The sequence below is a fragment of the Pteropus vampyrus genome, unplaced genomic scaffold (assembly GCF_000151845.1).
Source record: "Pteropus vampyrus isolate Shadow unplaced genomic scaffold, Pvam_2.0 Scaffold1, whole genome shotgun sequence".
Classification (NCBI taxonomy): domain Eukaryota; kingdom Metazoa; phylum Chordata; class Mammalia; order Chiroptera; family Pteropodidae; genus Pteropus; species Pteropus vampyrus.
The window spans coordinates 17,479,067-17,494,057 of record NW_011888782.1 but is presented as its reverse complement, the minus strand read 5'-3'; the positions used below and the strand labels follow the sequence as shown (position 1 = coordinate 17,494,057).

The following is a 14,991-nucleotide window of genomic DNA, read 5'->3' as shown; positions in this document are numbered from 1 at the left end:
CTAGGTTTAACTAGGAAGGTGATCGTTCCACATTTTCTCATCACCCATATGTTCTGTTTTATACTCATTAATTTATTCATCAAATATTTACTCAGTGCCTACTATATGCCAGGCGTGGTTCTAGGTGCTAGAAAACATCTGAATACAAAAACAAAACAAAACAAAAACTCTTCCTTTTAGAAGGAGGGGTTAGGCAAATATGTCTCTTTCACACACACATACACACATATGGTGATATATGTGTGTATATATGGTGATAAGTGATTTTATATATAATATATAGTTAGGGATAATCTACAGTTTTTTTTCTGTGTAATAAAGTTAATTCTAATATAAATAAGATTTTTTCTTGTATGTTTTTAAGTTCTATTTTTTTAATTATAATTGACATACAATATTATATTAGTTTTAGGTGTACAGCACAGCGATTAGATATTTATACAACTCAGGAAGTCATCACCACGATAAATCCAATACTCATCTGACACCATACATAGTTAGAACAATACTACTAACTATATTTCCCATGCTGTACTCTACATCTCTGTGCCTATTTTGTAACTACTAATTTGTGCATCTTAATCCCCTCCCCCTTCACATATTTCCCTTACCCCGCAATCTGACAACCATCAAAATGCTCTCTGTGCCTATGAACTTGTTTCTGTGTGTTTGTTTATCCTGTTCTCTAGATTTGACACATGATATTTGTCTTTGTCTCACTTATTCCACTCAGCATAATACCCTCTAGATCCATCCATGTTGTTGCAGATGGCAAGATTTCATTCTTTTCAATGGCTGAGTAATATTCCATTTTAAAATAACCACCTCTTCTTATCCATTCATCCATTAATGGACACCATTTGTTCTTTTGTATGTAGTGTTTGAGTTGACATTCACTGCCTCTGTAGAGATGTTCATGAGCTGGTTGAAACTGACTTAACATCTGAATTAAACCAATGCTGGGGATATAGGGCTAGAGGTGAGAAGTATAGCTGATAGTTATAAGGGTACAGATGATGTTGCCCAAGTAAAACCTATAGAAGAGAAGTGGGCTGAGAACAGCACCAACCAGGTGAGCACCTGTTTAAAGGTAGTTGGAGAAAAAGTGTTAATGTATTAAGGAAGAAAAACAGGGCAGAACTAGATGCCAAGAACGAAGAGAAGCTCAAGAATGTCATTAGATGCCAAGAACGAAGAGAAGCTCAAGAATGAGACATTTGAAGAAGTTAAGAACTCTAAAGGGCTCAGGAGAAAACACATTAAAACTTGATTAAAAATCACATACATATAATATTAAGGAAACATTGTAGAAATAGAAGATTCATCACATCTTTCTTGGTCACTATTGTATATCTTCAATTTCTAGTGCATAGTAGGTATTTGAGTATTTTTTAAGTTAAATGAAACTTTTTTAATTTTATATTTGACAAACATTTTAAGTTAAACTCATGGAGAACTCTTATAGTCCTTTTGAACTACTTAGCATAGGAATAGTTGGAGCCTTAAAATAAGTTAAGTAGTCAACAGTTAAGATATCTAAAAACATGTCTTATGCAGTTGTCTCTCACTATCTGTGGGAAATTGGTTCCAGGACCCACTTTGGATACCAAAATCCACAGATGCTTAAGTCTCTTATATAAAATAGAGTAGTATTTGCATATAACCTATATGTGCATATAGGCTACAGCATGATGTCCCTACACATCACTTCATTCGCATGGATTCAGCAATATTTGGTATACAGCAAATTCAAGTTTTGCTTGTTTGGAATTTTCCAGGATTTTTTTTCCCCAGATATTTTCAATGCACGATTGGTCGAATCTGTGGATATGGAGGGCTGATTATACTTTAATTCGGGGGGCAGAGTGCAGTGTTATGGAAGAAAGTATTAATTAGCATTTAATTGTAAATTAATATAACTTAATATAATGTTATAACAGTTATAATTAACTTTTATTTTTTAGGCGATCATTTGAATTTTTAGATTTATTATTACAAGAGTGGCAGACTCATTCATTGGAAAGGTATGCATTGACTCTCCCTCTCCCATCTCCCACCCCTCCTCATTTTTAACAGTTTAGAGTTTAATGGTATTGGTTTTGCATTATTTCTCATTTTGTTTTAAAAAGTTATTTGACTGATTTTCCTTTAAAGTTGTGATGCTCATCTTATTTGTTGCAGCTATGAATAGTATGATTTTCTTCTTTGTAAGGTGAATGAGGGTCCCTTAGGTAAAATGAGTCATATAAGATACTCCAGGTTAAATTGGGCAAAAATTTAATTTATCTCTAGTCATGTGAGATAGGTTTACTGAGGTGCAGTTAATCAAGTAATGAATTATTTAAATTTAAGATAGAGCGAAGGAAAACACTTCCTTTCAGAGGAAAGAGATAAAGAGATTTGTTGCAAAGTTTCTCCACACCAGCTGCCAGGTGTCATTGGTCAGGTAATATACTGGGTAGTGTTTAATGTAGCTCTGAGATGAACAAGAGGGAATTGTGGGTAACTAGTTGGTCACTGCTCTTTGCTTGTCTGTATTTCTCATTGGTTTCAAGTTTGAAGCTTGAGATATACCTGTATTTATGTTGAATATGTTACTGATTTTCCATCTTAATGGAAATCATTAAATTTGTTCATAATCCCCTTTTTTAAAAATAGAATTTGTTGTTTAATATAGACATGATATTTCATGTTGTCTTTAAGTTCATTTATGGCAGCTACTACTCAGTGTAGTCACATTATAACTGATCATACTATTAGCAAATAATTTTCTGCATTGGTGGGTTAGTGAGGAACTACACAGAAGATTATTTTTATTTATTAAAAATTTAAAATTTGAGTACTATATATTTATGTGTTATCTGGATTACATATAAAAATAATTTTCAGGTTTATATTGTTCGAATTCTCAGAAAGACACTATACATGAACAAAATGTATCAGGTAGATTATTAGAAAATCTTGCAATCTTAGATTTATTATTGTGCACTAATTAATCTTTTTACTTTAACACATAAGCAATAAGTATCATAGTGTGGTGAAATACGTAGTTTTACACATGATGTTTTATTTTATAGACATGCAGCTGTCTTGGTTGAAACTATTAAAAAGGGAATTCATGATGCTGATGCTGAGGCCAGAGTGGAGGCAAGAAAGTAAGTCTATAATCTTACTTTTGTGACAGTTTAAACATACTTCGATCTTTTCATTGAAAGGAATTGTATTGGAAGAATGAAAATATCAGAAGTATCCCAAGTATTCTACTCGATTAGCTCTTTCATAAAATTGAGATTGATTTTTCTCCATTAAATCTGTATTAGATGCCTAATTATTTGCTCCAGATTGTCATTTGTATAATCATCAGTATTCCTATTCCATCATAACATATTTATTTTCATTGCGAATAAAGGTAACTATAATTAGTTAAGTATGTGTTATGTACCTGATACTGTGTGGGGCAGTTGGTATTTGTTATTTTCTAATATTTAAAATGATCTTGCAAAGGTAATATCTCCTTAGATTGGCAACTGAAGTTTGGAGATTTGGGGGTTTACCCAAGGCCACACAAACCGAAAGGATAGCAGCCAAATTTTGAGCTGAGATCTGCTTTGCTCAGAAACTTCTGAAATTTAGAAAGTATTCTCTTGGCACATAATAGGTGCTTAAAAAACCTAAGTGCTCATCTTCATTCTTCTTGAATGTACACATTTTACTGTTAAGGTCTAATAATGTGAAGTGATTTGTGCTTTTCTTTTTTGTTGTTATTTGTTCATTTGTTTTACAGGACATACATGGGTCTTAGGAACCACTTTCCTGGTGAAGCTGAAACATTGTATAATTCCCTTGAGCCATCTTACCAGAAGAGTCTTCAAACTTACTTAAAGAGTTCTGGCAGTGTAGCATCTCTTCCACAATCAGACAGGTCTTCATCTAGCTCACAAGAAAGTCTCAAGTAAGGTCACATAAATGATAATTACAGATTTCTTCCTCTCCCCAACTCTCCAGAGTTCCTTAAGTTGGATCGTTGAATATGTACTTACTTTCACTTAAACTCTTGAAAGAATGATGATTTGAATGTACTTATTTTCTTTGGTCCGTTGTCTCAAGGGTTGAATTATGTGCTAGTATAACTTCTCTTTGGGTAAAGAGTTTAGTGATTCAAATCTTGTTTAAGTTCATGTCTCTGAAAAAGATTGGGAGGCACTGATTAAATGCATTTTTTTAATACCCCCAAAATTGAGTTCCTATGGTAAGTAACCCATTTCTAGGTCATTATAATGGAGGAGTTGTCATGGAAGTTCAAAAGTCATCTTCAGAACTCTTAGGCAGTACTGTGTGACTGGTAAAAACTCCACTACTTTCCTTCCTTACCCTCTTGCACAACTTCACATTTCAGCAAATCCCTCAAGGGGGCAAAGTTACTTAGTATATGAGTTATTTGTCTGTAACTCCATTCTCATCATTATGTTGGCTATCCAAATCCAACTGACTTGACAGCCCTAACCCTATTTTCTGTCTCTCTAGCCCTATGAGACTGCTAAAATCTCGGATGCCTTCTCTGCTCCCTAACAGTGGCCACAAGTATCTGCAGATTTCCCCAGGGAAGAGCAGCTCACAGAATGTGAGCTTACCTCTCTGTAATTTCTGTCTCTTTGGGACCTTAACCCCACAAAGATGGCAGGTTGTTTTGGTGGCGCTCTGATGCAGAACTAGGACTAGGGTGAGGCAAATGAGGCACTTAAGGTGCAAAATTCAAGGAAGCACTCACAGGGACTTGTGAGTACCATACTAAAGTTTAGTGACTTATAAGTTTTCAGAATAAAAGCAGGATCTGACTTCAAAAAATAATTATTATAAGAATAATTACCTATCTAAACTTCTTTAAAATTTATGATAAATCCTTCACCTACAATGAGCTTGGTTGCTTTATATTTATTTACTAGGCTCAAACTTTAAAGTGCATAAGAATCATCTGAAGATCTTGTTAAAATGCAGAATCTGTTTCAGTAGATCTGGGATAGGACCTGAGATTTTGTATTTTTTACGTGTTCCTAGGTGATATCAGTGCTTTTTTCCCCCCTGGATCATACTTTTAGTAGCAAGTATCTAAACAAGATACTTTATCTTGCTCTAGTATAACACTTTTAAACACAAACAGCTTTAAATTCTGTCAACCTTGAAGTGGTCTGCCTCAGTCTAATAAGCTAACAATTTTAGGAGACAGCTATAAAAATAATATAATACTGGGTTTAATAACCAACTACCAAATTTAATATTTGATAATAATAACTTAAAGAATATTTTTCAGTAGCCTAACTTTAACCTGGAGTTTTTGCTTCTCTCTTCCCCCACCTTTAAAATTTGTAGATATACTTTCCAGATTTCCCTTACATGCTTAGATATATTCTTTATCTATGGGCTGCAGAATGCCATTGTAATGAAAGGTAAATAATCAAAGAGACACTAAGAGATGGTGAATTCTTTGAGATGATTAGAGCTGCAGTAATATTTATTTAGCCTTGTTTCAGTGACGTCACGCAGTAATACTCAGTAGCACTGCTATAGATTTTGTGATACCTACATGGTCACTGCATGGATTGCCAATAGCTACAACCATTATGACTTAGTTAAGAAAGGCTTTGGTTACTCTGAATTCCCTGTGTGCTAGAAATAACACTACCTCTCTTTCTAAGTGAAGTATCTCAGAATACGTGTGTTAAAACTATTATTGAGTCCTCTGTGGTGAGCACTGTAATGTGTGCTGAGGATCAGAGTAAACAATAGCAAGCTGGTTCCTGTCTCTATAGAAGTTACAGTCTTTATTAATTTTTAGTTATTTCATTTTTGCTTCACAGCTAATTGAGATACCATTGATAATGTAACAACTGTTGTAAAGTGATTTGTGAAAGGAAAACTCAGTATTTAATTGTTATGAGAGGGGTGATAAATTCCATCTTATTAAAAGTATTTCTCCTTTGACATCGCAGTCGCCCTTTTTCTTCGAAATGGTCTACAGCAAACCCGTCAACTGTGGCTGGAAGAGGTAAATTGCCTTTTTAATTCAGTTATAACATTTATTTAATAAAGTAAAAACTGCTTTATAAATAAGTAAAAGTTGCCATGTAAAATGATTTTATGTAGGTCATATCAAAACTTTTAAAAACCACTGCTTTTAACTGTTTAGCTTTTCAAAATTGTTTTGATGTGCTTTTAAAGCTTTTAAAGTATAGCTTTTAATCTGTTTTAAACATTTAAACTTTTGACGTGCCCCACAGTGAGAAAATTGTTTTATATAGTAACCTAATACCACACATATACACTATACCTATATTTGTGTACCATATATATACAGCTTGTGATAATATATAATGTAGTGTATACGATTATACATACAATATACATATACTACGTACTATATTGTTTACATGTATTTATAGTATAATCTAAAGTTCCATGAAGAGCTACTTATCTTTATTTGCAATGTACTCTTTTCTATTTTAATTTCTTTAAAATACTTGTCATGACCCACTCAGTTGATTTCACAGCCTGTTACTTGGTTACAGCTTATAGTTTGTAAATTAAGACTCAAAAAACTAAAGACCAGAAATTTAATGACTTAATTTGCATTCCCTAAGAGTAGTAGAACTTGCATTATTTTCTGAATATCCCTACTCCCAGACTAGTCCTCCTTGCATTTTTCTGATAGTAAAAAAATAGCACTGTTGCCATTTATTTATCTTGTATAGTGCTTCATTTTCATGAATCAGTCATAAATATCATCTCGATCTATAAAACAGTTCTATGCATTTTACAAAGGATAGTTATTTTTTCCCATTTTATGGAAGAGGAAAGTGAAAGAGGCAGAGAAATACTGAGACAATTGTCCAAGATGATTTAGTTGTGACAAGACTGAAACTGAGACATTCTGACTTTAAAATACTGTAAAGTACTTCCTAGTACTTCCTAGTGTCCATTTGGCCACTGCTTCCTTTTCAACCATTTGTCATCATGGATTAGTTCATAGTTTATATAATTCTTATACTGTCTGCAGTGATTTAAATAATATAGGTTACTTTGCTTTGTTTTCCATAGTATCAGCAGGCAGCAGCAAAGCCAGTTCCCTTCCAGGAAGCCTACAGCGTTCACGAAGTGACATTGATGTGAATGCTGCTGCTGGTGCCAAGGCACATCATGCTGCTGGACAGTCTATGCGAAGTGGGCGGTTAGGTGCAGGTGCCCTGAATCCAGGTTCCTATGCATCACTAGGTAAGATAGCTAATTATGGGAAATTGCACAGTGTTTTCTCTCAGGTCTCAGTAAAGTCAGAATGGTAGTGGTAGCTTAATCATTTCTATTTTATTCTTGCCAGTTAAGGATAATCCATATGTTTTAATGTGATTCGTACTTGAGACATAGTTCTGAGGTATGTAAGCTGCCATGTTTCCACTTTTCCCTATTGTTGTCCTTCTAATCATCTTGATCAAAGGAACAATTCTTAATTTCATGATTTGTCTATAAAATTTTCATAGCCCTGCACTACTGCCACATCCAACCGTTGGTTGCTGAGGAGGTTTGGGAGGGGAATTGGCTTTGTAACCAGCTTCTTTGTTCTCTTTCTCCTACTTTTGTTCCCTTACCAAGAAGTTAAAGACTTCTAGGGACCTGGGAAAACATAATCAAAGCTTAAATTTATATTTCCCAAAGCTATTCAGAGTTTGTTTGTTCGTTTGTTTGTTTAATGTCCATCCACTTTAAAGTTTGAGATTGGGTATCCACATTGCTTATCTCTGTTTTGTGCTTCATTTTTCTTTCTTTTGGGTAGTACTGGTGGAAAACTAGGCAGACAGGTCATTGGAACAATAGAAAGTAGAGAGATTTTAATATGAATGTAATACATGATAAAGTTGGCATGTTTTAGTATGAATGTAGTACGTGATTTTTGGCACAGTTGTATTCAATGAGGAAAGGATAAATTATTTAGTAAATGATATTTAGACACATGGCTTACAACTTGGTACAAAATTAAGTTAGAATCATGTTTTACACCCCATAAAAATTTATTCCGGATAACAAAAATGTTGAACAAAAACATAAAACAACTTGATGAAAATATAGTTCATATAATCTCAGGTAGAAAAATTAATTGCTAAACATAAAGGCCAAAAACCCTCAAGGGAAGAGTCCCTCAGATTTAAATCTTAAATATGAAACTATGAAGTCACGTGGCTGAAAACTAAAAGGAATAAAGGTTTTCCCACATACTACAAAAAAAGTTAAAATGTCTGAGAAACAGATGAGCTTATTTTTATAGAGAAATGTTCTACGTTTGTATTTCAAGAAAAGCATATATCAATATTGCCCCCAAAACACCAGAACAAATAGCGAATCTAAGTTGTAATCAAATGCTAATATATTTATAACAAGAAAGTTAAGGTTAGTGCCTACCATTGATAAAGAACATGGTTAAAAAGTATTGATGTGAATTAATCATGGAATACCTTTTCTGAGTGGCAATTTAGTAATACCCATGAAGCTTTAAATGTTTAGAATTTTGATTGAGTAATCCAATATTTATAGATAATTATGTCAAGAAATAAAATATTCATGTTTTTAATAATAGACATCAGAGTCAACCTTGATATAAACAAAAGGGGGATGTTTAAATTATAGTAACTCTTATGTATACTACATAATCATTAACAAGTTATATTTGCAATGAAGATCAAATATTGACTCCCAACCAATGTGTGATAATTTCATCGTTTTGTGTAAAATTATAAATAGATGAAGAGCTGGACAAAGATGTAACACAGATATCAACAGTGGGTTGATTAGTGCTTTCGCTTTTCATAAAACTTTTCTGTATTACAACATTACATTGGTAGGAATGCGATGTTATTTCAATATGTGAAAATCAATCAACGTAATATACCATATTAATAGCATAAAGGACAAAAACACATTATCATCTCAGTAGCTGTAGAAAAGGCATTTGACAAAATCCAGCATCCTTTCATAATAAAAAAATCTTCAACAAACTAGGAATAGAAGGGAACTTTCTGAACCTGATAAAGAGCATCCATGAAAAACCCACAGCTAGCACCACACTTAATGGTGAAAGACTGGATGCTTTCCCTCAAGGTCAGGAACAAGATAAGGATTTCTATTCTTTATCATGGAGGTTCTAGAAAGGTCAGTTAGGCAAGAAAAAGAAATAAAAGGTATCCAGACTGGAAAAGAACTAAAACTATCTCTATTTACATGATCTTAAATATAATCTTATATATAGAAAATCCTAAAGAATTTACAAAGAAACTATTCAATCTTATTAATGAGTTCAGCAAGCTTGCAGAATATAAGACCAGTATACAAAAATCAGTTGATTTCTAAACACTAGCAATGAACAGTCCAAAAATGAAAGTGAGAAAACAGTTCCAATTACAATAGCATCAAAAAGGATAAAACACTTACAACTCAACATAACTAAAACAGTAAGACTTATCTAGGGAAAACCACTCCTGCGTTTCTCCTTTACACTAATAATACTGCTGACATCAGATGTGTGGGTTTTGCACACCAAGCAATTCTCCTATACTAGCTGAGTGTCCTATAGTTCAGTTTGATTTTGATTATGACTCTAACCGTAGTTAGCACAGACCTCATGTGTTCAGTTCTCAGTTTTTTGTAAGACTACCCTGCTCCCACTTTAGACATGAATTGCAAGTCCAGATTATCACCTGTGCTTCTGCCAGTTGGCTATAAATTGGAGGTTCCCATAATCCCCTCTTCAGGTTCAGTAAATTTGCTAGAGCAGCTCACAGACTCAGGAAAAGAGTCTACTTACTAGATTATTTGTTTATTACAAAAGATTTTAAAAGATATGAATGAATAGCCAGATGAAGAGCCACATGGGGTGAGGTCCAGAAGTGTCCTAAGTGCAGGAGCTTTTGTCCCCATGGAGTTGGAGTGTGTCACCCTCCTAGCACATGGATATGTTCATCAACCCAGAAATTCTCTGAATCTGTATTTTGAGGGTTTTTTGGAGGCTTTATCACACAGGCATGATTGATCATTAACTCAGTCTCCAGCCCCTCCCTCCTTCCCAGAAGATAGAGGTTGGGACCGAAAGTTCCAAGCTTCTAATTGTGGCTTCATCTTTCTGGCAACCAGCCCCCACCCTGAAGTTGTTTAGGAGCCTACCAGGAATCACCTCATTAGAACCAAAGACACTCCTATTAACCAGAAAAATCCAAGGGATTTAGGAGCTCTGTGTCAGGAACCAAAGTCAAAGACCAAATATCAGAACAATAGATGCTATACTCCTAGTGCTCTTATCACTTGGGAAATTAACAAGAGTCTTAGGAGCTCTGTGCCAGGAACTACGGACCAGAGACCTACACACACACACACACACACACACACACACACACACACACACACACACACACACACACACACACACTGTATACACACTGTATACACATATACTTTTTTCACACTTGTACACAGAAAACTACAATACTTTGTCTAAAGTCTGTGTGATACTGGCATAGGGATGGACATATAAACCAGTGTAATAGAATTGAGTGTCCAGAAATAAACCTATATATTTATAGTCAGTTGATTTTCAACAAGGATACCAAGACCATTCAGTGGGGAAAGAATTGTTTTTCAGCAAATGGTACTGGAACAACTGCATAGCCATATGCTAAGGAATGAATTTGGACTCCTACCTCACATCATATCCAAAAAATTAACTCAAAATGGATCAAAGACCCAAATGTAAGAGCTAAAACTATAAAACGTATTTTAGAAGAAAACAGGTGTAAATCTTTGTGACTTTGGATTACGCTATGTTTTCTTAGATACTACACCAAACACACAAACCAAAGAAAAGATAGATAAATTGGCCTTCATCAAAATTAGAACATTTATGCTTCAATGGGTACCATCAGGGAAGTGAAAAGACGGCATACAGAATGAGGGAAATATTTGCAAATCACATATCTGATTAGGAACTTGTATCCCAAATATATAAACAACTCTTAATAACTCAGTAACAGAAAGACAATTGGACTTAAAAATGAGTAAAGGATTTGAGTAGACATTTCTCTAAAGACAACATACGGATTGCCAATAAGCACATGCAAAGATGCTCAACATCATTAGTCAGCATGGAAGTGTAAATCAAAAGCAAAATGAAATAGTGCTTCACACCCACTAGGATGGTGTTGTCAAAAAGATGGATAACAAATACTGGCAAGGATATGGAGAAGTTGAAATATGACAAAATTGCTGATGGGAGTGTAAATGGTAAAGTCACTATAGAAACAGTTTGGCAGTTTCTCAAAAAGGTAAACATAGAGTTACCATGTGACCCAGCAGTTCCATTCCTAGCTGTATACTCATATGAAACATGTTCTCATAAAAATGTGTATATGAATGTTCATAGCAATATTATTCATAATAGCCAAAAAGTGGGCACAGCTCAGATGTCCATCGACTGGTGACTGTTTAAACAGGTATGTCCATACACTAGAATGGAATATTATTCAGCCATAAAAAGGAATACATTACAATATTCCCCCCTTATCCATGGGGAATACATTCCAAGATCCCCAGTGGATACCTGAAACCATGGATAGTACTAGATCTTATGTATACTGTTTTCTCCTACACATAAATACATACCTTTTCACTTGAAGAAACCACTTTATGACTTCTCTTTGGCTTATCCAAATTGTCAGTATTACCACTCTTGTGCTTTGGGCCCATCATTAAGTAAAATAAGGGTTACTTGAACACAAGTACTGTGATACTGAGACAGTCAATCTGGTAACTGAGATGGCTACTAACGGGTGAGTAGCACATACAGGGTGGATACACTGGACAAAGGGGTGATTCACGTCCCTGGAGAGGTGGAATGAGACAGTGGGAAATTTTATCATACTTCTCAGAACTGCATGCAATTTAAAACTTATAAATTGTTTATTTCTGGAATTTTCCATTTAACATATTCAGACCTTGGTTGACTGCGGGTAACTGAAACCATGGAAAGGGAAACTGCAGATGAGCCGGTGAGAGACTACTGTACATGAGAATGAAGTACTAATGCATGCTGCAAGATAGACCTTGAAAACACAAAGCCAGACACAGACAGCCACATATTTTATGAATCTATGTATATGAAATGCGCAGAATAGGTGAATCCACAGAAACAAAGAAAATTAGTTGTTGCTAGGGGCTATGAGAGGAATAGGGATTGACACCTAATGGGTACAGGATTCCTTTTTGGAGTGATGAAAATGTTCAGGAATTAGTAATGAGCATTGCACAACCTTGCAAATATATTAAAAACACCAAACTGTATACTATAAAAGTGTGGATTTTATGGTACATTACTTATATCTTTTTTAAGTGGGGAAGAAACCGGAAAGCAAATCAAAATAAAACCTATTCATCCAAAGTCTTGAAAAATAAAAATATATTCAATATTTATTATTTTTATTACCAGAAAAAAGTACTGTATTTAAAATGTTTTAATGTGAACTAGAAAGCCAATTCATCATAGTTTTTTCATAAGAAAGCCTAAAATAATGCCATGAGTGGACTTAATTTATTTCTTTTGGTTCTTTAAAGTTTGAATTGAATGTTGGGTCAGGAGGGAAAGGTGTACCTCTATCCTCTTTTCTTCATCTGGCCCAGATTCACTCAGGGACAATGAGCTACTTTTCTGTGGCTCTTTCTAGGACTTACATAATGGATTTTCTCATTTTCTCTCAATATTTTTTTCTCTCTCCTCTTTCTTCCTTTCTTCACTCCATCCCTCTCTTCCCCTTTCATCCCCGCCCCCCACCCCCTCAGCTTTCTCATACACATGTGACTGGTGTTCTGCTTTGAGCCATGCTCATCATGGCTGAACATTTATGGATCATAGGGAATTATCTGTTGTTTTCAACAAACTCTTCAGTGAGCTCTTAGTTTTGCTAGGCACCCTGCTAGATACTGCAGATCCTGAGACATATGCTTCTATACTCAGAGAGTCTTTCAGGCTATTACTAGGTTCCTAAAGGATGAGCAGCTAAAAGTTTGTTGAGTTTTATGCATTTCGAGTTTCAAGTCCTTATGAGACATTAAACTAGAGCTGTTCAGGAGGCATAATGGTATAGTGAGATACACACACACACGTGCATACACACACATTGGTGGCATTGAGATATAGTGGTATAGAATTCAGGAGAGAAATCTATGCTTGATATTAGATTTGAAAATCATCAGAAAATTGTTCTTACTATAATCTTTCAATATTTAGCTCAGTACATTTCTTAAAGCAGTTGCCACTGGGTTTTTTTCCTCTGTTAAAGTGCCGAATCCTTTGGCAATAGGAATATCAATGAGTGTTTTGAAGTTTACCTTTTAAAACTTGATTCTGAGGAGGACACTTGGTATCCTGGGAGATAGGAACTTGTGTTTAAGGAAACCATGATATATGTATGCATATATGTGTATGCATATTTGTTCTCAACACCTGGGTTTGTGGAATTGCTTAAATGGAAAAGAAAATAAATGGTTTCAGTGGTGTTATGTGGACAGAAGTCAGATTTTAGTTGATTGAGGAAGAAGTTGAAAGGAGAATCTGTATAAATTATTGCTGTGCTTGGTCAAAAAAAGAGGTGAAAGAACAGTGTAGGAATTATCTGTAGTTAAAGAGAAATAAACTTTTTGGTTTTAAGATTGGAGGAGTTAAATAGGTTTGTTTACTAAAGTGGTAGAGTCAGTAGAGGAGGAAAAGTTTAAAATTCAAGGATGAGAGGAGATAATTTATGGCCAAAATTCCATGAAAGACACAAGGAATGGAAGTATAGAGCATAGCTGTGGAGCTAGCCTTGGATGTGAAAGGGTCATCATGATGTTTCAGTGAGGTAGAAGGGAAGGAAATGAAGGAGGTTGATTCAGAAAAATTGACTAGTTAGGTTTATCCAGACTGAAGGTTTTATAGAACCTGAGACTTCTAAGAAAGGATAGGGTGAGGAAGCAACAAGGCACTAGACAGGATAATGAAAAGAGAGCCAAAGAGTAGAATTTTGGGGTATATGTATGGGCTACAGAGGAATAGAACAAGCAAGGCAAGGTGTGACTCTTTGATTAGGAGAAACTCAGAAGACCAAAGCAGGGGATTTGCCTGATAATAGCAAGAGTCCAAGGCTGGGATATGGCACTAACTTCTCTCCTGTGCTAGTGAAAATCAGATTCATTATCAATTTTTGTTTTGTTTTGTTTTGTTTTTGTAGTCTTTATCCTACATAGGAACCTCATCTTGTTTGATATGTTTTAGTTGAAAACATGCTTCATATGTATGTCTCCTGTGAATTCTGTCTTAAAAATAATGTTTTCTGGCTTTTATAAAATCACTTTTTTTTCAAGTATACTAAGTTTTCCTCTGTTCTTTGCTTGCTCTTTCATCAAAGAGGATACTTCTGACAAGATGGATGGTAAGACCTTTCTAATTTTATTGCTAAAGATTTTTATGTCTCTTGGATTCTGTATAATATCTTTGTTCATTTCCTTAATTTCTGAAAATAGACTGCTTATTTAGCAGCAATCTTAATGTGAAAATGGCTATATAATTCTCTGATTGAATTTTAGATTAGGCATATCCATTTTGGGGTTTCTCAGTCTACTCAAATACTAGGTTACTGTTTGTTGTACGTTAAATCGGTTATCTCAAAAAAATTTTTTACTTGAACTCTTAGAAATAATCTTGATTTCTTAAGTCTTTCTCTGAAATATTAGACCCATAAGAATAGGAAGGAATTTTGTGTCATTTGATTCAACTCTTTAATTTACTAACTCTGATACAGAAAGAGACAAATTATATATTTTACAGATTCACATGGTTATTTATAAATATGAAATGCAAGTTATCTTTTTAAGAGTACTTTAAGCTTTGCCTTTTTGTTTTTCAGTATTCTAATGATTATAGTTTATCTC

At 34.5% G+C, this 14,991-nt stretch overlaps 1 protein-coding gene across 3 annotated transcripts in view; it reads left to right on the top strand.

The window, feature by feature from the left end:
- CLASP2 (cytoplasmic linker associated protein 2) overlaps window positions 1–14,991 on the top strand; it is a 149,675-nt gene that overhangs the window by 75,824 nt on the left and 58,860 nt on the right. For all 3 annotated transcript variants that reach the window (XM_023535014.1, XM_011363366.2, XM_011363291.2), the window contains exons 14-18: window positions 1,965–2,024; window positions 3,078–3,155; window positions 3,785–3,952; window positions 5,988–6,043; window positions 7,093–7,266. In XM_023535014.1, the coding sequence (XP_023390782.1) occupies window positions 1,965–2,024; window positions 3,078–3,155; window positions 3,785–3,952; window positions 5,988–6,043; window positions 7,093–7,266 (536 nt within the window). The remainder of the gene's footprint in view (window positions 1–1,964; window positions 2,025–3,077; window positions 3,156–3,784; window positions 3,953–5,987; window positions 6,044–7,092; window positions 7,267–14,991) is intronic.